The sequence below is a fragment of the Gallinula chloropus genome, assembly GCF_964237585.1.
Source record: "Gallinula chloropus genome assembly, chromosome: 4".
Lineage (NCBI taxonomy): Eukaryota > Metazoa > Chordata > Aves > Gruiformes > Rallidae > Gallinula > Gallinula chloropus.
This window is the reverse complement of record NC_140088.1, coordinates 82,064,235-82,087,136: the sequence shown is the minus strand read 5'-3', so window position 1 is coordinate 82,087,136 and position 22,902 is coordinate 82,064,235. Positions and strand designations below refer to the sequence as shown.

Below are 22,902 nucleotides of genomic sequence, written 5' to 3'. Positions count from 1 at the left end.
GCCCCGTTCCCCCCCCCTTCTCGCCCAAGGCCCTTGGCGGCCGCCGGCCCGCGAGGCCTCGTGAGCTGCTCTCTCCGCAGGCCCCACCTGCCCATCCCTGTTGGCAGCCGCGCTGCGGCTACGGCACAGCCCGCGGCAGGACTACAACTCCCAGCGTCCCCCGCGGCGGGCTGCCGCTTCCGTCAGGCCCTCCTCCTCGGAACTACGACTCCCAGCGCGCCCCGCGGCGGGGCCCGGCTCCCAGCGTGCCCCAGGGCCGGGCGGCGCAGCGGGGCATGGCGGCGCTGGCGCGGTGGGCGCGGGTTCCGCTGCGGCCGGGCGCGGCGCGGTGGTGCCGGGCGCTGTGCGGGACGGCCGAGCTCCCCGGGCCGCCTCCGCCTCCTCCTCCTCCGCCGCCACCACCTCCCCCACCCCCGCCACCCTCTCCCTCCTGCGGGGGCCGGGCGCTGGCGGCGGCGCTGGGCGCCGGGGCGGCGGCGCTGGTGCTGTTGTGGGCCCGGGAGGGCGAGTGCCGCCTGCCCGCGCTGCGCGCCGCCGTGCCCGCCCCGCCGCCGCCCGCCTCGCCCCGCGCTGCCTTCAACTTCATCGCCGACGTGGTGGAGAAGACGGCGCCCGCGCTGGTCTACGTGGAGATCGTGGGCAGGTACCGGCACCGCGGCCCGGAGCCGGCTGCCCTGCCGGCCCCGTCGCCGTCAGGCCCTTCCGAGAAGGGTCTGGCTCCGTGCTCCCCGCACCCCCGGGGACACCCGGACCACCTCGCCCCTCCGGCCTCGCTGCTATCCCCCCTTCCAGCCCCCCCCCCCCCCCGCACAGCGCAGCCCCCCGCCTCGCCCACCTCTCCCGCGGCTGCCCCATCTGTGTCCCAGGCAGCCTGAGCCCTGCCCGGGTTAGAGTGAAGAGTGAGGGGGGTCCCATAAGTACTGCGGGAGGGGCAGGGCCTCCTGTCCTCTCCTCTGGGACTGTGTGGCAAAGCTGCCACCGAGGCAGTGGCCCCAGGCTGCCCTGTGATGCCGGTCCTGTCTTAGGAGCACGACTTTCCATTGAACTCCAGAATGTTCTCTCCATCCTGTGTCTGCAGCCTGTCAGGCACCTCTGAACAGACAAGCGAGTGCTCCCTCCGGTGTCCTGTCAGCTGTGGGCTTGCTGAGTGCCTGCAGGGCTGCATTTTTCAGGGCATGAACAAAGGCGTGAAGTGGTGCTGGCCCTTCCCTCGGTCCCTGAGGTGTGGGGTTAGTCCCTGAGCCCCAGCAGTCTTGCCAGCTGGCGTGATGTTTGCCCTTTTCTAGCCGTCAGGAGCCCCTCTTTTACCACTGACATTTAAGCACCCCCAGGGGCATCAGCCGTCCCCCTTGAGTGTATCCTGCCAGGCACCAAGGACTTGTGTGTGCCCAGCTGGCTTCAGCAGTCCCTTCCTTCCATGCCTGTGCAGTGCTGCATTTGCACAGACTCTGCTTCTGGGCACAGGGGAATGGGAGGCCCAAGGAGGCAAAGGGCACCCAGCACCTGAGCCCTTTCAGTGTGTTGTGTGGCTGGTCCCTTGTCTCGCTCAGCATAGGCCTTCCCACAGAGGTCAGGGTGATTGATGTCCCCCACGGGACCCAGGGCTTGCCATTCTGAGTCTTCCTCTAGCTGTCTAAAGGAGGTGCACCTGTCACCTCCCACGTGGTTCTTACCTGCTCCGAGGGGAGACTCTGCATGTTCAGGCTACGTATTTGTGTGGACCACGACCCCTCCTACACGCCTCCTTGCTGCTCTTTCCCAGAGACCCTGCCCATCCATTGCAGCTCTCTGCTCATGTAAGCTTCCTGCTGTGCTTCTGTAGTCTCTGGGATTGTACCTGCGTGGCTGTGCGTGGCCACCCAATTCCTCCTGCTTGTTCCCTGCATGTGTGTGTGGGGGGGGGGTCTCAAGGTGGGGACCTTTTGTGGGGAAGCAAAGGATTCTCCCCATCATGCCCTTGCCCAGGCATCCTCCCTCTCACCAGCTCCTTGCCAGCTGCCTGGCCCCTACCTGCCCTCCCCCTGGAGTCTCTGCCACCCTTCCCTGACCTGTGCCCACCTTGCAGGCACCCCTTTTCGGGCCGCGAGGTGCCCATCTCCAACGGGTCGGGTTTCCTGGTGTCTCCGGACGGGCTGATTGTGACCAACGCGCACGTGGTGGCGAACCGGCGGCGCGTGCGGGTGAAGCTGGCCAGCGGCGAGCAGTACGATGCCGTGGTGCAGGACGTGGACCAGGTCGCAGACATTGCTACCATCAAGATCAAGCCCAAGGTGTGCGCCGCAGCTGTGGAGACCCCTCCCCCTTTTCGTTCCCTCCCATCCGCTCACCATCCTCCTCTCTTCCAGCACCCGCTGCCCACCCTGCCCCTTGGGCGCTCCTCTGAGGTGAGGCAGGGAGAGTTCGTGGTGGCCATGGGCAGCCCCTTCGCCCTGCAGAACACCATCACCTCCGGCATCGTCAGCTCTGCCCAGCGGGGCAGCCGGGAGCTGGGCCTGACCACCTCTGACATGGAGTACATCCAGACTGATGCTGCTATTGATGTAAGGGTGCACGGCGTTCCTGGCTGCCCTCTTTGGGGAGGGGGAGGATCTGGGCAGGGGCTGTGGGTGCTGCGAGGGCAGAGGAGGCTAGACACAGAGCACTGGGAGGTGAAGGGATGCTGGCTGGTGCTGGCTGCCTTTCTCAGCCTGACCCTGTTCCCTGGACTCTGCCTCCCTGCCGTGGGTCCTGCTGTGTGAGGATGTTGCTTTCATGACCTGCTCACTGCTCTCTCTCCTCTGCTGTAGTTTGGGAACTCCGGGGGCCCCCTCGTCAACTTGGTAAGTTCTCCTGCTCGCTGGCTGGGGCAGGCGTGTGCCCTTCGGTCGGTGCCCCTGGGTGGGAACACTTGTGGGTGCTGCAGCTGCCAGGAGGGAGGGACTGCATGTGCTCCGGGCTTCCTGGGAGGAGTATCAGGGGATCAGCCCAGCGTGGGAGCCCAGTGCAGCGTCAGCATTGGGGAACCTGAGCTGCTGGGGCTCTGGCAAGGCAGAGCCAAGCCCTGCCCAGGTGAGGAGCTGTGTGGGGCTGCAGCCCATGGGACCGGCCCTGCCCGGCCAGCTGGGAAGGGATGGGTGCAGGGTGGGACTCTGGGTTTGCCAGGGTAGTTCTCTCTGCAACGGGACAGCACGATGTCCTTTCTCCTCCAGGACGGGGAGGTGATCGGGGTGAACACTATGAAGGTGACATCAGGCATCTCTTTTGCCATCCCCTCAGATCGGCTGCGGAAGTTCCTGCAAAAGGAGGAGCAGCGCAAAAGTGAGTTGGGTGCCCTCCTGCTCCAGTATTGTGGGGAGGAGGCCAGGAGGAGGAGGAGGAGGGTGAAAGAGGGAAGCTCTGGCAAAGCTGGGCTCCAGCACTTATTTCTCAGAGGGAAGGCTTAGCAGGAGATTTAGTCTTTGGGGGTAAGAAGATTCTCCCTTCTGGTGTGACACCCCCAAGCCCTGTGCCATGGGAAGGCTGTGCTGCTGCTTCCCTGCCCACAGGGACCTGACAGGCTGTGAGGGAGGTGCTGGCCTGCATCTGCTGTGGGCGCAGACTTAGAAAGCATCCCAAGTAGCTTGCACCTAAATCCCCAGGGGCAGGTGAGAACGTTTGGGGTTTTCCTCCTGTCCATTGCTACTTTTCATTAGATCCCAACATATGGGAGAATGAGTGGGACTCTTTGTTGGTGTTCAAAAAGGGGAAGTATGACCTGGAAACTGGGGACAGCTTAGCCTTGTACATACTAATGAAACCACAGGCTGTGTCATGAAGGACAGGCAGGTAGCTGGGTTCCTGTAGAACATCCCTTGGTTTTGTTCCTTTGTGCCCTTGACTGTTTAGTGCAGCCTCTTGCTGTCTGGTTCTTCGTGCTGACTCCACAAAGTGATATTCCCAGTACAAACATGGCACAATACGTTTAAAGCCCCAACTGGTAAATGGAACTTAGATAAGCTATCAGTAGGGAACCCAATGACTCCCTCTGCCCCATCTCTGCCCGGAGGGGTGTGTGCTGTGTGACTTGGTGGGCTCAGGTCAGCACTACTTTGTCTTCAGCTTTGCTGTTCGACGTCCTTTCCTTCAACAGGCTCCTGGTTCAGCAACGCAGAGACCAAGCGCCGTTACATAGGGGTGATGATGCTGACTCTCACACCAAGGTACATGTCTGGAGGCTGGGGCCCAACAGGCTGGTCCTGTTTTGGGGCACATGGCTGTGTGATGGGATCTTCCAAGCTTAACTGCAAGCACCTGGTTTGGGGAGGATTGGGTTTGCAGCTCAGGAATTCGCTCTCCCATCTCTCTCTGCTCGTGTTGTGTTTAGACTCCAGGCTGTCTCAGAGGTGAATGGAAGTGTGCAAGTTTCTGCACTTGTGGCAAAATCTGCAAGCAGATAAAAAGCCCCTGCACCTACCCACAGGAGTGTGGGATGAGTCTTAGAATTGTCACCATTGGGGGGTAGAATTCGACAAAGAGCCCTTGCAGCGTGGCATGAATGAAGAGCTGCCGGACACCTTGTGTAATTAACAGTTACCTGTTAATTACATCACTGGCAGTTTGTGATGAAACAGTTGGGCAAGTCGTACTCTGGGTGGAGGGACCTACCAGCTGGATTGCACTAGATGATCTCTGGAGGTCTCATCTGACCCTTGTGAATCTGTGACTCTGGGACTGCTGTGGCACAGAAACCTCTTCTAGTGTATGGGAGGTTCAGAGTAAGAAACAGCAAGTTTGCTGACAATAGTTGATGGGGACAAGGGGTGGGCAGGTAGGAGAGCAGGCTGTGTTGGAGCACGCAGCGTGGCTGCCACCAAAAGGGTGGTGGTGCAGTCCCTGGGTCTCTGGAGAGAAGTCATACTGACCCTACACCCTCCTGGCTGTGGCTTGTGAAGGGCATCGTGGTACCACTGCATCAGCAAAGAGGGGTGGGACACAACCTGCTTGGGTCTGACAGAAAGGTCACCCGCTGCTCTGGCTTCAGCTGGTCCCCAAGATGTGGCAGTGACCAAGCTGTGCCCTGCCAAGGCTGAGCAGCCCTGGTCAGGTCTGCATGGAGCTCTGGGAGGGAACTGCTGCAGGAGCCAGGCCTGAGCACGTACCATGAGCTGCCTGGATGTAGCAGGCGAGCGTGCTGGGCGTGTGCTGGACTTGTGCTTTCAGTTTGGGAGCAGTTCTTTTCAAGGACAGAGTGCCTGCTCTGGTTCCTTGGACCTTGCAGATGCCTCTCGAGACCTCACTGACTCCTGGGGCTCAGCTGCTGTTGGGGCTGGTGGTTGCAGCCCCCTTGGTAGAAGCACTTTTTGGGGCAGCGCCTCTGTCCTTGCCAGAGCTCTCGTGGCTCTTGTGTGTTGGTTGGGTTTGCAGGCTGCCTGCATCTCTGGACACCCAGCAATTCCTGGGGCTCCTGCTTGGGATACAAAACAGAGGAACCGATCGATGCTCCTGAGACCGGGGGGTGGGCAGCGGGGTGTCCGCATCGCTGTCGTGCCCAGTAGATGGTGCTGGTACGCAGCAAAACCTGTGGGATGCGGGAGGAGAGAGGCATGAAACGTTTAGGACGTGGCTCCAGGGAGGGGGGTCCAGCTTCGGCACAGCCAGCATGGGGCTGCAAGGCTTGTTTGTGCCCAGCTGCCGGGAGGATCTCCCAGAAGGGGGTTGCTCAGCTTGGGATCGGGCAGTCACTGAACATGCTCATTTGAAAGGCCTGAAACTTGCCCAGCAGAGGAAGGAGAAGCTCTGTGTTGGGTACAAGCTCCTCAGTGTCCTGGTCCTATTGCATGGACCTTCCTGAGACACTGGGCCTTTGCTTTGCTGCTGGAATGGAACAGAGGTGTGCCAGTGGCTTTGAGCTCAGCTGAGGTGCAGCCCCTCAGTACCCTTGCCTTGGCTGCAGAGAGCCACGGGAAGAGATGGGGCCCAGGCTAGCACAGCCCTCTGCAGCCTTACAGCATGGAGTGGGGGCTGAGCAAAGGAAGGAGACACTGGTGATTTGGAGGAGCTTCTGTGTCAAACTGTGGCTGGGGTGTGTTGCTGGTCAGGGGTGCTTCTAGGCAGATGTCCAAAACGTGGTTTGGATCTTCGTGCAGCGTGGGATGGAACTTGGCTGATGTTTTAGGGTCCCAAAAAGCAGCTAGAAAAATGCACAGGAGAAAAATCTCCCTGGGTTTCAAGTCTGAAGTGGTTGGTGCAGGCCAGGAGCTTCCCAAGCCAGGCAGCTGGAGGCTTTGGGCATCTGGGAATTCTCTGATCCGCAGCGGGCGCCCAAGGTGATACAGGGTGGTGGGAAAGGTGGATCCCTCCTCACCTGACTGACCCGCAGGCTGGGTCTGGTTGGGATGGAGCCTCTTTCTTCGAGGCAGCCCCTGTGGTGCTGTGAGTTCAGTCTGTGACCAGAGCTCTCGGGCTGAGCTGTGGCTGAACAGTGCTCAGGCTGTGTCTGGTGCTGCTGTTGCTCCCCGGGGAGGAGGAGGAGGCTGGGAGGGGACGGCCGGCACCGCTGACCTGAGCTGACCGTGCCGCATGGTGTCATGCTTGGCAGCAGCACCGGGGGGAGTTTTTCCACGGTCGCCGGTGCCTGGGGATTGGCTGGGCACGGGTCTGCTGGTGGGTGGTGGTCAGTGATTTGCTGCATCACTTGCCTTTTTTTTTTTTTTCCTTTTTCCTTTTTTTTTTCTTTCTCTCTGTCCCTCTTTCCCCGTTAAACACCTTTATCTAGACCCACCAGTGCCCTGCAGATCCCTTTGCCTGTCCTGGGGTGTGCCTGGGTGGGGGCTTACCTGCCACCCAGGGTCAACAACCCGCCCCAGCTGGGTGCAGCTGGGTTTGGTGCTGTGTAACCTGAAGTCACAGCGTGGGGCTTTTACTGTGCTGGTGCAGAGACCTGCTGAAGGGCACGTGGGGTTCAGCTGTAGTGCTGGACGAGATGCAGGTGGGACTTCATAAATACACCCACCATGTCAAATCGGTTCTATCTGTAGTGCTCAGCGACAGGACAAGAGGCCACAGGCACAAACTGAAGCACATGAGGTTCCAAATGAACACAAGAAACCACTTTTTTTTACTCTGAGGAGGGTGGTCTGGCACAGGTTGCCTGGAGAGGTCAGAGAGTCTCCAACCTTGGAGATACTGCAAACCTGGTTGGATGCAGTCCTGGGCAAACTGCTCTGACTGAGCCTGCTTGAGCAGAGGGGTCAGGCTAGATGATCTGAAGAAGTCCCTTCCAACCTCAACCATGCTGTGATGTTGTGAAACCAAGGTACCTGCTGTAAGGAGAGCAAGGAGCTGGACAGGGACACTGAGAATTTCTGGGGCTGCAGCAGATCAGAGCTGATGTGCCACAGTGTTTGAGGGAAGAATTCTGTTTGCATGATGATGATGGTCCCTCCACTCTGATGAGACCAGCTGGAGCGCTGTGTCCAGGTCTGGATGCTTTCAGGAGGGCTGAGGAGCAGTTGGAGAGAGTCAAAAGAGGTGAGAGTGAGAGGTGCAGAATTTAGGCTAGGTTTAGAAAGCCTGATCTGTGGCAAGGCTAGAGGAACTAGGATCGCTTAGTCTGCAGACCAGATCTGTAGGAGAGAAGTTGCCTGGCAGAAAGAAGTAGCTTAAGTTTTGTTCTGTGTCCTGCCCACCAAAGGCAGAGAAGTGACACTGCAGCAGGGGAGGGGTAGATCTGATACCAGGAAGGATGGTCTGATGTCGGGCTGCTTGGAGAGGGTAAGGGCATCACCAGCAGCTGTGATCCAGCTGGCAACTGCTCTGGTAGCTTCCAGCTTTACCTGACCCAGGCAGGACTTTTGTCCTCTAGTTTTTGACAGGAAGATGGTGCTGTTTGGGTGCCCCCTGGGGTGTGCAGCTGGTTGCTTGTGCTTAACAGTGTGCAGGAGGAGAGGTTCCGTGCTGTGGTCTCCAAGCCTGGGCAGCCATGGTGGGGTAGGTGGAAGCCCTCCTCTGCCTCCCAGCTCCTTACCAGGGTGCTGGTTTTCACTTTGCAGCATCCTGGCTGAGCTGAAGCTGCGTGACCCCAGCTTCCCTGACGTCTCCTACGGAGTACTGATCCACAAGGTGATCATCGGCTCCCCGGCCCACCAGTAAGTGCTGCCCTGTGCCTTTGGGGGTGGTGTGGGAGAGCAGCTACGCACAGTGGGAGGTATTGAGCTCTGTGTGTGTTGCTCCAGAGCAGCAGGGCTTGAGCCCCGCAGCCATCACTGTCTTGGCATCCCATTGGCCAAGGTAGACCTGGAGGAACGCGTGGTGCAGCAGCCTGAGCCTCCTGTAGTGCCCAGCTCCCCTTCCTGCTGGGAACATGAAGCTGAGTGTCTGCTTTGCCTGCTGTGTGTCCCTGTCGTCACTCTCCCCACAGGGCAGGGATGAAGGCAGGTGATGTGGTGCTGGAGATCAACGGGCAGGCGTCGCGCCGTGCGGAGGACGTGTACGAGGCAGTCCGGACACAGCAGAGCCTGGCCTTGCTGGTGCGGCGTGGCTACGACACTTTGCTGCTGAGCGTGGTTCCTGAGGTCACGGAGTAGCGGTGCTGCCACACAGGCTGCTGTGGGCGCTGGCCGGCGGTGCTGGCCGAGAGCTGAGGACGCAGGACAGAACCGTGGCTGTGTGCTGGTTAGGGAGAGGCTGAGAGAACTTCTGAGGGGCTGGATTGGGCCAGGCTGAGGGGCCCGGTGGCCCGGTGCTTGGGTGGACTCATGGTGCAACTGTACCCCTCTGTACTCAAATAAAGCACTTTTCTAGGGCCACCCCGGTGCCATGTGCTCTCTTTCCCATGGCAGCTGCAGTTACCGGGGGAGGCTGGGCTGTGTGGGGCCCTGCCCCTCCTGTCACACTGCGCTCGAGTCCTTCCAGCTGGGAAGGAGCATGCTGTTCCTCTGGGGATCTCCTCTGTGTTACAGTGGAGGTGTCCTGCCACCCTCTGACAGCCACACAGGCTGGGATCTGGCTCCTCTGCTCATAACGTGCCTACACCCATGGAGCTGAGGCTCATGAGGCCACCTCCTCTGGGAGCGGGAGCGGCCCTGGAGCTGCTCTGGGCTGGCTTTGCCAGCGCAGCTGAGCTGGTCCTTGGCAGCCCTCGGTGCTGTGCCGGTGCCACGGAGGCACACGGCTGATTCCTGCCTCATCAGGGTGCTGCCTGGGCTGTGTTGCTCCAAGGCCTGCGCCTGTGCCTGCACCCAGGGAGCAGCTTTCTGGGCCGTGGTGAAATGGGGGGCGATGCCGGGCTCAGAGATGGCTGGGACAGCATCTTGCTGGCCCTCATCCTGGACTGTGCGTGCCTCGTTGGGGCTGCCTGTCCCTCCCCCAGCCCGGTGCCTGTCCATGCCGGAGCGCTGCTCTCCCACGCGCGCAGCCGCTCCCCGGGGACGGCTGGGGCCCTCCCTGTGCTCTGCAGCTGGTGGCAGAGAGCCCGGCCGGTCCCTTCTGGGAAGCAGCAGCTCCGGCTGTTCCTCGCCTTCCTGGAAGAGCCCCCGCTCCGCTCCGGAGGCTGCGGGAGGCAGACGGCCCTGCGCCCGTGGCAGGAATGCTCGCCCTGAGCCAGGCGCTGCCCGTGACGGCGCTCCGAGCCCGCGCCCCTGCCTGTTATTTTTAGGAGATGAAAGAGGCACAGTGCCTTTGGGGGGGGGAGGGGGGGGTGCCGTGGCTCTGAGGTGCTGCTGCCTCCCCCCCTCCTCTTCCCCGCCCCGGAGAACAGGCCTCCTTTCAAGCGGCCCTGGCCCCGCCGGAGGAATTCGCTCCCCCGGCAAAGCCCCAGCCGGCTGCGCGGAGGGGAAATAGCTGGGAGGCCGGGCGGCGTGTCTCGCATAGCTGCTCCGGCAGCGCTGACCGCAGGGCTTTCCACTGCCGGCAGCCAGGCCGGGCCCAGCCCAGCCGCCGTCTGACCGTCCCTCCCTGCCTCCTCCTCCTCCTCCTCCTCCCTGGGGCGGGCAGGAGCGGCCTGTTCCCCAGCAGCACGGAGGTGGTTGAAGCTGCCCCGGCGCTGCTGCTGCTGTCCCGCTGCGGGTGGGACTGAAGCGCCTGGCTGAGGCGGGAGAGCTGCGGGAGCTGAGCTGAGCTGTCCCCTTCCCTTTGTCCTCGGGCTCTGCTCCCTCCAGGCCAGGCAGAGCAGCCCCTTCCCCCGTAAGACGGCAGCAGTCAGCGTGGGTCGCAGCCCCATGGGGGGGGGATTTCCGCTCAGAAACATTGGCAGTGCGTGTGTTCTGGGGCAGCCATTGCTCCAGCGCATCCCTGCTGCGGCAGGCTGTCCCCGCGGGGTGCTGTGTCCATGAGGCTGCTCCAGGGCCAAGCAGCCAGGCCTGAGCCCCGGCTCCCTCCTCTTGCCTGCACAGGCTTCTCCCATCTCCCTGGAGCCACGCACTGCTGAGCGTGGTGCTGGCAGGTGAGGGGGAACTGGTGTGGGGCTGGTCCTTGCCCAGCCGGGGCTGTGTGGGCAGGGGGAGCTTCCTGCTCCACGTGGGTATCAGAGGTGGGTGCAGGGGATGGAGGGGGGTGTGTGACAGCTCCCACGCTCTGTGCTCTGAGCGGTTCCATGCCTCCTGGTTCTGCCAGGCCCCTCATCCCACCCCAGAGAAGAGCCAGCAGCCGTTGGGGAAATGGAACTGACGATTTTATTAGAGAAAATAAAATTACAACTAAGACGGGTGTGGGAGCAGCTGCCGGGCAGCTGGAGGCAGTGCTGCCAGGGCAGGGACAGCCACGCCATCCCCAGGGGACAAGAGGCTCCTTGGTGCCTTGCTGGGACCGTGCAGGGGTGCGAGTCCCTGTGTGGGTGATGGGTCCTGGGGCGGGCTGAGGGCAGAGCCCTGGAGAAGGCCACGGAGGTGAGAGGAACCCGGGCAGGATGGAGGAGCAGGAGGCAGGGTGCAGCTGGGATGGCAGGGAGTGGGAGCAGGGCAGGGGGGTACAGGACACTGCCAGACAGTACCCGTGTGCCGCAGCCTGGGGATGTGGGCGCAGAGTCTTCTGGCCAGTGGTTGGAGCGGAGGCCCCAGGCTGGGAGGTGCAGGTGTGCAGTGCCAGCTCCCCGAGGCGGGGAGCTGGTGATGGTGACAGTCCTGGGCAGGCCCCAGCAGGGCACAGTGGCGATGGTGCTGGGCGTGAGGCCTCCCCACTGGCCCCCCAGCACCTTCCTCCCACCTGTGCAGGGTGAGGGTGGGAGATGCCCCTCTCCCCAGGGGCTAGGGCCCTACGAAATCTGGTTGTTGAGCTGACCTGGGTACTGCTCAAACCGCTTGTTGGCCTCCTCGCTGAGTGCATCACCTGGGTGGGCAGAGGGCAAGGGCTCTTGGTTTCAGCACTTCACATTGCCTGCCCTCCCCCAGCACCTCTGCTCCCACTGCACCTGCCCCCAGGACTCCAGCCCGTGGCTCCCTGTGCCATTCTGCCCCAAGCCCCTCAAGCCTGCCCCCAGCCCCGCTGCTTCCCTGCTGCCCTCCTCCAGAGCCAGCCCTGTGGGACCCTCCCTGCCCCAGTGTGCCCTTGCCCCCCCCCACCCCTGCAGCCCAGGGCTCTTACCGATGTGGCAGCTGTGCACCCAGATGCGGTGCCCGTCGTACTTGCAGTTGCATTTCATGGCGTTGTTGGTGAAGTCGCTCTCTGCTACCTCAAAGTTGGGGTTGATCACAACCTGTAGGACACCGGCAGTGAGGGTGGCAGCCCCCTGCCCCACGCCTGGCAGTGCTGCAGCTTGGCCTTCCTGGCTTCAGTGGAGCTGCTACCTGCAGCACAGCCCCAGCAGGACCTGTCTCCCCAGCCGCAGTGGGATGCGTGAGAGGGCTGCAAGGAGCTGCTGCCTGCTGCTGGGGCAGGGCAGCCCTGTCGCTGTGCAGCGCTGCTCAGAGCAGGAAAACCTGGGCAGCAGCATGCCGGAGCAGTTCCTGCGCAAGCTCTGCACATCCTTGGGTGTTAGGACAGGCACTGTCCCACACCAGCACACAGAATCACCAGGCTGGAAAAGACCTTTAAGATCACGGAGTCCAACCGTTCCCATCCCATGCTAAATCATATCCTTAAGTACCTCATCTAACCTTTCTTTAAACACATCCAGGGAAGGTGACTCAGCCCCTCCCTGGGCAGCCTGTTCCAGGCCCCGACAGCTCTTTCAGTGAAGAACTTTTTCCTACCATCTATTCTAACACCCTGCCATCCCCACCATGCTCCAGCCTGCTCAGAGAACGGGGAAGAGGGCCAAATAGCTGGGGCTCACAGAGAGCTGGGGGTGCAGGGGCAGCGGGTGGGGGTGCACGTGGGGAGACTGTGAGAGGGGCCGGGGCAGCAGCACCTGCAGGATGTAGTTGCCTGGCTTGACGTCAGTGATGTCGATCCACTGGCAGTCAATGTCATGCCGGTAGAGGTCCCAGCAGCCCACAGTGATGCCCTGCTCCCCAAAGTTGGCACACTCGTACCTCTTGGCCACATCTGTGGGCAGGAAGACAGCGTGGCTTGTCCCTGTGGCAGTGCTCTGCACAGCCCCTGCATCACCCCCTCCCTGCCCCCAGCCTCGCTCCCCCACGTGCGATGGCTGTGAGGGGGAGGTGGGCAGGGATGGTGCTGTGAAGCCCCACAGCACCCACCTTCTTCACACTCTGTGTCCTCGAGGCAGAAGCTGGCCTTGTGTCCCTCTGCCACCTTGGTGCCGTTGGGTGTCAGGATGTCGTAGTGGGTGAAGATGTCCATGCTGTGGTAGTGCCTGCAAGAAGCCCACAGCACCCTGGCTGCACTGGTGCCCAGACACTGTGGAGCTCAGGGGATGCTTGGGGTGGAGGAGACCCATGGAGCAGATGGGTGGCTCGCTCTGCCCCGCAACAGCCCCCCCCAATCCCCCACCCCTGGATGCCTGACCAGCTCCTCACTGTCAGGGAGGGTCCCCATAGCCCCTATCCTGCAGCTGCAGTGCTGCAAGGCTGGGAAGAGCTCAGTCCTGCCCCAAAAGGGGCCACGGCTGCCCCCAGCCAGGCGGCGCAGGTGAGTGGGGAACTGTTGCACGGCACAACCTGCAGCCCTGTCCCTGCCTCCCCAGGACCCTCAGCCCCAGCACTGCTCATCCAGGGACAGTCCTGGGCCAAAGCAGGCAAAACTGGGCATGGGGCAGCAGAAGTTGCCTTACCCATCATCACCCCGGCAGCACCACCGCCCCCTCCCCGCCCTGACACCCCTGGCATTCCCACGCCGTGCACGCACCGGTGGCATTCGTGCCAGACCCAGGAGTGCCGTCCAGCCTTGGGGCGGAAGTCGGCGCGGCCGTTGTTGTGGATCTGGGAGGAGAAGCGGAGCAGGCGGCGGTGCCCATACGGCCAGTTGGCCAGGCGGGCTGAGCTGGAGAGGCAGTTCTCCTCGGCGGCGCAGTACAGCATGTGCAGCGGCCGGTCCTCGATGTACGCTGTCTCCTGCACCAGCGGGGCGTGCAGCAGCAGGTCGGAGGCGGCTGGGGAGCAGGCAGCTGCTCAGGGACACAGATGGCCGCCCCGCTGCTCGGCGGGTGGCAGGGACAGGGCGAGCGGCAGGGATGGAGCGGGCACCCAGCACGGGCAGGGCTGAGCCAGCCAGGGGAATGCGTGCTCTGCCCATGGGCTGGGAACATGGCTGACCCTGCAGCCCTGTCATCTTCAGACCCTGCTGCCCATAGCCCCCGCCGCCCGCAGCCCCCACCGCCCGCAGCCCCCATCGCCGCTCACTCTCGGAGCAGATGACGCCTGCGGCGAAGCGCGTGCCCGTGTTCCTGCAGTTCAGGCTGGTGCCGTGGTGCTGGCAGTGGCTCAGGGACATCTCATGGCCAGCACACTTCACCCCACTCAGCACCATCTCCGTCACGTTGCTGGCGTCCCAGTACCACGTCTCCTGGGGAGGGGGCGAGACATGCTGGGTGCCCGGTCTGGCTGCCATGGGTACCGCAGCCTGCGCATGCCAGGGCCGCAGCCAGCACCCCACCACAGCACAGCCCTGCCCACGTGCCCAGGGTCCCATCCCGCAGCACGGAGCGGCCACATCCGTTTTCTCCCACACATCCCCACAGCCATCATGGAAGAGCTGGTTCCCGGGCTCGCTGGGGTGTCACCGGGGCCCTCCCCACCGGCACCTACCGTCACCGCGTGCAGGGAGTAGCCCAGGCCGAGCTGGCGACAGGCCACCATCGCCTCCTTGGTGGTCCAGCCATCGCTGCACACCATGCCCCACTTACTGCCTCGCTTCACCTCCACGCGGCCCTCAAACGCCGTCCTCCCGCCGGCAAGGCGGATCTGCAGAGAAGCCCTGGGGCCATGAGCAAGCACCCCCCAGCCATGCTGCCTCCCACCCCATTCCTGTCCGGTCCTGTCCCCGTCCCTGTCCCTGCAGAGGAGTGGTGGTGGTGGCGGCTCGCTGCCCTGGCTAAGCTGGCACTGGCACCTACTTGTAAGCCGTGGTTAGCGAATCCCAGACCCAGCTGGCGACAGGCCACCATCGCCTCCAGCGTACCCCAGCCTTCGCCGCAGACCAGACCCCAGCGGGGCTGGTCCCCATCGCCAGCCCCCACAGCCACCTCGACCCGCCCCTCGAAGCGGCTCCTGCCCCCGCTCAGCCGAATCTGCGGAGAGAGGCAGTGGCAGCATCAGCATCAGCATCAGCAGTGATGTTGCTGCTGCCGGGGCTGTGTCCAGCCACCCTGCCACCTCCCTGTCCCACAGCAGCTGCCCCATCCCCTGGTGCCTGGATGGGCACTGGGCTGGGGGCTTTGGGACATGTAGGGAGGTGGCAGCCAGGAGCTGAGCAGAGCCAGGCACAATTTTTAGTCAGCAAGGAACTCACCAAAAATGGTGGGTTTGGGGGGGCCAAGAAATTGCTTGTGAGATTGGAAATTGTCTCACAGAAGCAGGGAAAAAGGTTCATTTTTGAAATGGCATTGTCATTTCAGAAACGACACGTATGAGAGAGTTAAGAATCACTCAAAAGCCCAAGGTGGATGAAATGAGAGCCCAGGGCAAAAGGGAACATGTAGCTCCCTTTGCTCATTCCATCATGGGGTTTTGGGTGTTTTTTTTTTTTAAAAAAAATCTCTTTTGGTTGGCCCAGAGTGATTTTTTTTTCTGGTGCTTCTGCTGGGAAGCCGGCACAGGACAGCAGCAGGGAGATCAGCAGGGAGCAGCTGCCCCACACCACCTCACACAGCGACACACCACAGGGTGCCCAGAGCCCCCATCACCTCCCTTCCACCCCTCTCCTCACAGGGGCAGCTTGGGACTCTGACCCACAAAACCCCCGAGACCCCCAGGGCAGCCCTTGCCTTAGACCAGGAGAAAATGTGTGGGGTGCAACGAGGTGCAGAGGAGGAGAGACGATGGGCCACCCTACAGCAGGTCCCCTGGGCCCTCCCCCAGACCCCTGCTCCAGGGGCTCTGATGCCAGCAGCTGCCAGGCACCGTGGCCCCATAGATGCTGGCAAGCCCCCGTGGTGCGCACCAGGTTCTCGTAGCCCATGTAGGGGATGTTGCAGCGGACAGCCGCGTCCTCCGTGTGCTTGCAGTCCTCCTGCGTGATGTTCTTGAAAGGACAGCTCCAAAGGGACTTCTCGGTGCCCAGGCACTGCACCTCGTTCATGTGGATGGGCCCCATCCCTGCCGGGGGGCACAGCAGGGCTCAGTGCCGCAGGGCTGGCAGCAGCCATCCTGTACTCACGGCTGCCATTGCTCTGAGCAGCCCAGCGTGCTCCCGGCCCCCATGAGCGGCTGTGGTCCCCTGAGGGGTGCTGGGGACAAGCCCAGCGCCACGTGCGACCCATTGCCAGGTGGCCCCAGGACAAGCTCGGCCAGGGCTGCCCCCAGCCCAGCGGAGCTTCAAACCTGGAAGAGCACCTCGCCCACTGGCTCCAGAAGGGCAATGCCTGGCCCCTCCACTCCAGCACCCTCACCTTGGCCCATGCGTGCCCCAGTGAGGGCCTCCTTGGCGCTGCCGAAGCCCAGCTCGCGGCACACCACGCTTGCCGACAGCAGGTTCCAGCGGTCGTCGCAGATCGTGCCCCACTCGCTGCTCCTGAGCACCTCGACGCGACCCTCGCCGATCTTTGCGCCACCCTTCAGCCGGATCCGTGGCTGCAGAGGAGCAGGGTCAGGGGGCAGTTGGGGACAGGAATGGCACAGTGCAGCGCTGAACGGCGTGGCGCAGCACAGCCCCGCGCAGCACCTCATGGCACGGGGTGGCACCACACAGCGTCCCAGCCATGGCTCCTGGGATGCGCAGGGACAGGACGCTGTCCCCACCTCTTGCTCCATGAGTTGGTCACCCAGGGACCCACACACCCGCTCTCAGGCGTGGCCTGGGGGGCAGAGCCCTGCAGCGGGGCAGCGGCTGGCTGTGGAACACCGTGGGACTTGTCCCCCTCCTGGAGGGGCTCACCTGGCCCTGCTGCTGCTGGCGCTGCTTCTTCCTGTGCGTGTTGCCAGTGGCAAAGAGGGGCCCAGGCACGCAGCTGACAACAGCAGGCATGCCGGCGCCGCAGGCAGCCGAGGCGTTGCCCCGGTAGAACTCGAAGGCGCACATGGAGAGGTGCACCTCTGTCCCCGTGCAGGACACGGAGTGCAGGCGGTAGTTGAGCTGCTGCCGCTCCGTGAAGAGCCTGCAAGGAGAGAGGAGCCCTGAGACACAACCGGCACAGCCAGCCAGCAGCAAAGGTGTCGATGGCCGCCCTGCCCATGGCTGCGCTTGCCGCCCGTGCCCCTTGTGCTGTCTGCTGGGGAGAGAGCGCTGCGTCTGCCGGCCGCCCACCCCTCACCAGCTGCCTGCCCCACATCCCTGGCAGCTCGGGGGCACGCACGACTCCAGTGGGACCGAGTGGGGCTCCTGGCACTCAGGCTCTCCACCGGAGCCATTTACCTCTTCTTGGACCCTACGTCCTCCCTGCGCTTTTGTTTAGGCTGAGACTTGGAAGCCAGCCTGGAAAACAGAAAACAACCGTCAAGGAGCCCAGGGCCTCGGGCCGTCACCTCCGCCAGCTGCACGATGTGCAGAGCACAACCTGCCCTGGCTTTCGCTGAAGACAGAACTGGGCACACTGGCCTCCAGGGGGGGGACTCATGCACACCCCTTTCGTGCCATGCGTGGGTGCGACAGCATCATCTGCTGCCAGCCAGCAATGTGACATAACTGCCCTCCACAGCAATGATGCAGTTTCCTGCCCGCGTCCCACCAGGAAACCCTGCGGGATGCAGCGACATCCTGTGCTGTGCTGTCACACAGCCGAAGACCAAACACCAGCAGCAGCGATTTGATCTCGCGGGCGGAAGTGAGGTTGCGCCCGTGTCCTTCTCCAGACACCAGACGACGTCGCTGCGCCACGCTCTGAGGGGAGCGGGATGCCCGGCAAGCACAGCCCTGAGCAAGCAGTGAGCGCTCTCCCCAGTGCCACAGGGCACGGTGAGACACGCTGCAGGACACACCGCCAGCCTGGGCACACGCTGAGCAGTGCAGGGAAGAGGACGCTGCCCAGGGCACAGTGCACACCTGAGGTAGGTACAGTCCCCATACACTCAGATGCTTTGCTTCACTTGGGGAAGAAGATGCTCATCAGGGCTGAGGCCCCAGGGACCACAAGGAGTGAAGCGTATGGTGCCCCAAAACCGGGCAGGGGACTGACAGCCCCCAGGGACAAAGGCAAAACCAAGCCTGGCAGCTGACACCACTGGCCAGCAGCAGGTTCGTGTCAGCCCACACAGCCCAGGAGGTAGCATGGGGCTGCCAGGAACCGGGACTCGAATGGCCAGGTGGAGGATAGCAGCACCCATTCGAACTCATGGCACATCTTGATCCTGCACCCAGTTCTGGGTCCCCAGTAGACATCAGCTGAGCAGCGTGAGCAGTGGAGGGCCACCGAGACGGTCGGGGCACTGGAGCAGAGGCCACAAGGCTGTGGGATCTCCATCCTTGGAGGTTTTCAAAAGCCAGCTGGATAAAAGCCTGGGCTGACCCACAGGGGTTGGATCAGGACTCCCTGAGGCCTCTCCCAGGCTGCATTGGTCTGCACGACTGCAGCTGTGCAGCCCCAAATTGATCAGGCATGGCTGCAGGAGCTGGAGTGGATGCCTGCTGGGGACACAGAACTGGGAGGAGTCACAACGAGCGTGAGCACTACTGGTGGTGGGACCAGGGCAAGGTCAAGTGCTAGGGGCAAAGCAACATCTCTGCGTGGCACTGGGCTCGAGTGAGACTTGCCATGGCACAGGACAGAGAGGTTGGGATCTGGCTGTTGCACCTAGCACCAAATTTGGAGGCAGGGTTCAGGGATGGAGCAAAATGGCAGCCAGACTATCCCTTGGGACAGATATGAGTGAGCAGAGGGTACAAGAGGCCCTGAGCAGATGCAGCACTTGAGACAAGACCTGCTACACTGTGCCCATCACCCTGGTGACCAGCACCACTAGCACTGCTGAGAGCAAGTGCTCTCCTCATGCCCATGCCAGCCCACCCTGCAGGGAACAGAGGGGTGTGCAGCCTTTCCAGCCCCCCACTGCTGCTTTCTGCAGAAAGCAGTCTGTTCCCACAGCCCTCCCTCCCCATCCTCCAGGAGAGACGGCTCCACTCCAAGGCCTCCTGGTGCCCATGGGGCTGCAGCATGGGATGCTGCAGCCTTCTCCGTGCCTCCCAGGGGGTCCTGCCCACAGTGGGTCTGACCCCTGTGCCAGGACTCCTGCCTGGTGCGTGGGATGGGGCTGCTCTGCCTGGGGCATGGCTGGACGGGGAGAAAGACTGTCTCTCGTGGGGGATGGGGCACCCTGGCATGCACAGGCAGCTCCCACCGGGGTGAGGTTTGTCCTGCCTGCCCAGCGCAGCCCTGGCCCTCAGTCTGCTCTGTCTGGATCCATTTGCTTCAGGATCCGTTCTGACAGCAGAGACGGGCAGGGCCAGACAGCCCAGCTCTGCCAAGGGCTCAGCAGATGGGGCACCCTGGCCCCTTACCTGCCGCCTGGCCGCGGGCTCCGGCCCTTCTTCTTGGCTGAGCGCTTCAACCGCCTGCGGGAGCGACACCGCGGCTGCCGGGTCAGGGGCACACACAGGCCACGCACGGCCCCGCGGGCAGCCTGCCCGTGCCCATGCCCCTGAGCCCCTCAGGTGCTGGAGCATCCATCCCTGGCTCGTCCACACACCTCCCCTCGGTGCAGGGACCCCTGCACTCCACTCCAGAGGGCAACATGGAGGTGCAGCACTGCCAGGGAGCATGAGTGACCCTCTCAGAGTGGCCTCTGCAGCAGTGCTTGGGGCAGGTGGGCGGACACAGCCCCCCCAGCCATAGCCATGGCCCTCCAGTTTGGTTAGCGAGTGCTGTCCCCCCAGCACTGTCCCCCCAATATTCCCCCACCACTGCCCCATGTACTTGTCACTGCCCCCACCCCACTCTGCCCCAGCGCCATGGCCCCAGCTCTGCTCCAACAGCCCAGCCCCACAGGCTCCCTGCCCACCCCACTCACTTGTAGAAGTTCCTGTTGACCTTCTTCTCCGCAGGGAAGCCCATCATGCCGCAGATGACGTGGCTGTTGTGGCTGCTCCAGCCCTCGTCGCAGATCTGTGCCCAGCCATCCTTGTAGCGCACCTCCACGATGCCCTCCGTCACCGGCAGCTGCCTCCGGGCCCCGGACACCACCGGCCGCAGGCGAACCTCCTCCACGTGGCTCTGCTCGGTCTGAAGGGCACAGGTCAGCCCAGGATTGCACTGCACCCCTCCCACCCCAGCTCCCTGCCAGCCCTTCCTAGGGATGTCCTGAGGATGCAGGTCCCCCCGCACAGGATGGAATCCCCAGTCTCAGGTAGGGAACAGGGACAGACACATCTGAGGGCCCTGGGTGGCCAGGGACTTAATCCCACCCCGTACAGCCAGTGCCCCATGTTCCCCTGGCTCCCCAGGGGCATCTCCTGGGGGCACAGCCAGGACAGCCAGCGCTGCCACCCTGTCACCTTGGGACCCTGCACCTGGAGGAAGGGTGCCCAGACTGCCCCATGCCCGTGCACCCACCTAGAGCAGGACGGCAGCAGGGGATACCGGGACACTGGACATGGCCCCAAGCCCCTTGCCTTGCAGAAGACCTGCTATCCCATGCCTAGATCTGTGCCATGTCCCCACACCCATGGGACATCCTGACCAGAGCCTTGTCCTCCACAGGCACTGTGGCTGGGAGGGACAGGGCCCAGCCGGGAAGACAAGGGCAGCCAAGAGCTGGTCTGAGAGACAGAGAGCCTGGAAGAGAGAAGGAGAGAGGAGAGGCCAAGTATGCTGGAGTAGCGTGGTGTGGAGGAGCAGGTCTGGGCCCAAGGGTCCCCAGCAGGCAGGAGAAAAGAAGAAAGCAATCTGCAGAGGTGTGAGACAGACCCCCCTGGCCTGGAGAAGCTGCAGGCTATTGGGGGAGGCAGAGGCAGTGCTCCCATGCAGGGCAGGGCTGTGCCTGCCACAGCATGGCCTGATGCAGTGCTGACTGCTCCCTACAGCCCCAGAGCTGGGCTGGGCGCATCCTGGGGATAAACAGATGCTCCTACAGCAGGTCTGGAGAGCCAGTGTGGTGAGGCAGCACGCTCCCCTCTCCATGGGGAGATGGGGACAACCTGTGTGGCACTAACAGAGTCCCCCAGTCCTACACATGGGAAGCTGCCAGAGTGTAGTAGTGAAGCTGTTGAGGGAGGACTGAGGCCAGGCTGCCCCGCAGCAGGGCTGTCCCATGGCATGGCTCGTGGCAGCCTGCTCTGCAGGATCCTGGGCAGCACCAGCTGCCCGCTCTGGCCAGCTGCTTCCTCACCTCGATGACGTTGGAGTCCTTGAAGCCTGGGATGCGCTCGTCCTTGCAGATGACACCCGCATCTTCCTCATGGCTGCAGTCACTGTTCCCCCAGCCCCGGTGTTTGCAGTCCCCAATGTTCTTCTCACTTCCCACACAATTCACGTTGTCCAGCCAGATCCGCCCTGCGAGAGACCAGGGCCAGGGGTGAGGGGGGGCCAATCCATGCAGCATCCCCCCGGAGCAGGGAAGGTGCCTGTGGAACACGTCCAAGGACCACGCCGGCGTACAGGGGGAGTGTGGATGCTGGCCTGGGGGCAGCCTGCCCTCAGCACAGAGCAGAGGCCAGCGAGATGCCCAGAGTAAAACCCTGATTGGGGGATCTGCAGATGGAGAGCTCCCACCTCCCCAGGGGGCTGCTCCACCAGACACCAAGCCCCCATGTAGTGTGCATTCCAGGGTCTGCACAGAATGTCAGCTGCAGCACAGCCCTCACCTGAAGCCCCCCTACAGCACCCAGGGGCATGTGTGCCCCGCTGCTGTAGTGCATGCCTGCAGCCACCCTCTGCCCTAGGTACATGCCCAGCTTCTTGCACACAAACACGCAGTTTCCCAGCCTGCTCTGCATGTGCATACATGTACACACCTGTGCATACATGTACATACATGTGCACCAGCACTCAGCAAACCCAGGACCTGCCTGCCCCCTCCCCCCAGCGTGCACGCAGACCGCTGTGGCACCCACACCACCTCATGGTGATGGGCTGAGGCGCAGACACAGCTGAGCTGGGCCCATCCTGTGCTGCATGAGGGGCTGTGCCCACCAACCCCTCTCTTACCTACACCTTTGCCATACTTGGCACTGTGAGCCCAGCCAGTGGCAGCCACGAAGCCAAGGTGCCGGCACAGCACGTGCGCGTTGGCCAGCGTGAAGTCGTCGTCGCAGATGGTGCCCCACTCCTCGTTGTAGAAGACCTCGACACGGCCCTCGTTGTGCTTGCGTGGGTAGCCAGCCAGGCGAAACTTCAGCTGGGGTCCAGGGGCGTGCGTGGGGCTCGGGGGGGTAGGCTGGGCACTGCCTACCCACAGCCACACGCTACTCAGCAGCACCAGCAGCTCCTGCCATGCCCACGTGCCGCAGCCTCCCATGGCAGCTTGGCTCTGCAAGTGCAGAAAGGGTCAGGATACGTGGGGTGGACAAGCTGTGCTGAAGCATCAGCTCCCCTCATCCAGCTCACACGCAGTTTGGCTCAGCACCAGCATGCCTGTGCATCTTGTCCCAGTCTGGGGCCAACTTGGTCTTGCCCCCCACCCAGTGCCTCCTGCATAGAGCCCCCCTGCACCAGCCCCACACCCCAGGGCTCTGCCCGATGCCTGTGCAGCACCTTGCACCCCTCAGTGAACAGCTGCTACTGAAATCCCACCGTGCCACTGGGTTGCATCTCCTGCACCAAAAGGCAGTGATGGCAGAGAGGCAAAGGGGTGTGCGTCACCCCCAGGACAGTCAGCCAGAAAGGAGGGGGACTGGCTGCCAGGGCAGAGTAAGCTGGAATGGCACCAGGGCGTGGGGAAACCGGGGAAAGCCTGGCTGGGCTGTCCAAGGAGCTTGATCCACCACAAGCCGAGCAAGGGCTGCTGGCCCTGAGAGGCTGCCAGCCTCTGCAGCCGCCCTTCACATTCCTCTCCGTGCCGCGGTTCTCCGTCCCTCCAATAACATCTGTGGCTCCCTGAATACCTGAGGGAGATGTGGTATTCCTGCACCAGCCCCACTGGCAAACAATGGTGAAAACACTTCTCTGTGAGCCGACTTCCTCAGCACTGTTCCCATTTATCCCATCGGGGACCACTTTAACCCCGCAGGTGCTGGAACAGCGTTTCTGCTCAGGCAGAGCCAGCCCTGCTCCAGGCTGGGCCTGCTTCTGGCAGCAAAGCTCGGATGCTCACCCAGCACCACGGCCACCAACACGACCTGCCTGCCTCCTGCCACTGCAGTGCCACATCACCCTTCCAGCCCGTCCCTTCCACGGGTGGGAAAGCACACCCCCCAAACCTGGGAGCTCCCCACCTCCCAGGACAGGCCCACCAGAAATATGCCTGCACCCTGCACCTTGCCCCAAGAACAGGCCCTGCACGCTGCACTCACGCAGACTGTGTT

At 62.8% G+C, this 22,902-nt stretch overlaps 2 protein-coding genes across 5 annotated transcripts; one reads left to right on the top strand and one right to left on the bottom strand.

Annotated features, from left to right (window-relative positions):
• Positions 1 to 275: 275 nt before the first annotated feature.
• Positions 276 to 8,759, top strand: HTRA2 (HtrA serine peptidase 2; the record flags this gene model as incomplete). Of its 2 annotated transcripts, XM_084263343.1 has the most annotated exons (8): positions 276 to 643; positions 2,066 to 2,270; positions 2,346 to 2,540; positions 2,787 to 2,819; positions 3,189 to 3,297; positions 4,109 to 4,178; positions 8,010 to 8,105; positions 8,378 to 8,759. In XM_084263343.1, the coding sequence occupies 8 exons, from the start codon at positions 276 to 278 to the stop codon at positions 8,541 to 8,543; spliced, it is 1,242 nt and encodes a 413-aa protein (XP_084119469.1). In that variant the 3' UTR covers positions 8,544 to 8,759. The 2 variants fall into 2 exon arrangements, with proteins under 2 accessions (XP_084119469.1, XP_084119468.1); XM_084263342.1 differs by having other exon boundaries at positions 2,066 to 2,540.
• A 1,855-nt stretch (positions 8,760 to 10,614) lies between these two features.
• On the bottom strand, positions 10,615 to 21,896 carry LOXL3 (lysyl oxidase like 3; the record flags this gene model as incomplete). 3 transcript variants are annotated; one of them, XM_084262901.1, is made up of 15 exons in its annotated part: positions 10,615 to 11,280; positions 11,536 to 11,647; positions 12,302 to 12,438; positions 12,594 to 12,709; positions 13,201 to 13,444; positions 13,695 to 13,857; positions 14,408 to 14,581; positions 15,454 to 15,608; positions 15,902 to 16,082; positions 16,387 to 16,606; positions 16,864 to 16,923; positions 18,943 to 18,996; positions 19,452 to 19,663; positions 20,769 to 20,932; positions 21,587 to 21,896. In XM_084262901.1, 15 exons carry the CDS (start codon positions 21,894 to 21,896, stop codon positions 11,207 to 11,209), a joined length of 2,376 nt encoding a protein of 791 aa, XP_084119027.1. In that variant the 3' UTR covers positions 10,615 to 11,206. The 3 variants fall into 3 exon arrangements, with proteins under 3 accessions (XP_084119027.1, XP_084119028.1, XP_084119029.1); XM_084262902.1 differs by lacking the exon at positions 18,943 to 18,996; XM_084262903.1 differs by lacking the exons at positions 16,864 to 16,923; positions 18,943 to 18,996.
• Between the last annotated feature and the right edge of the window lie 1,006 nt (positions 21,897 to 22,902).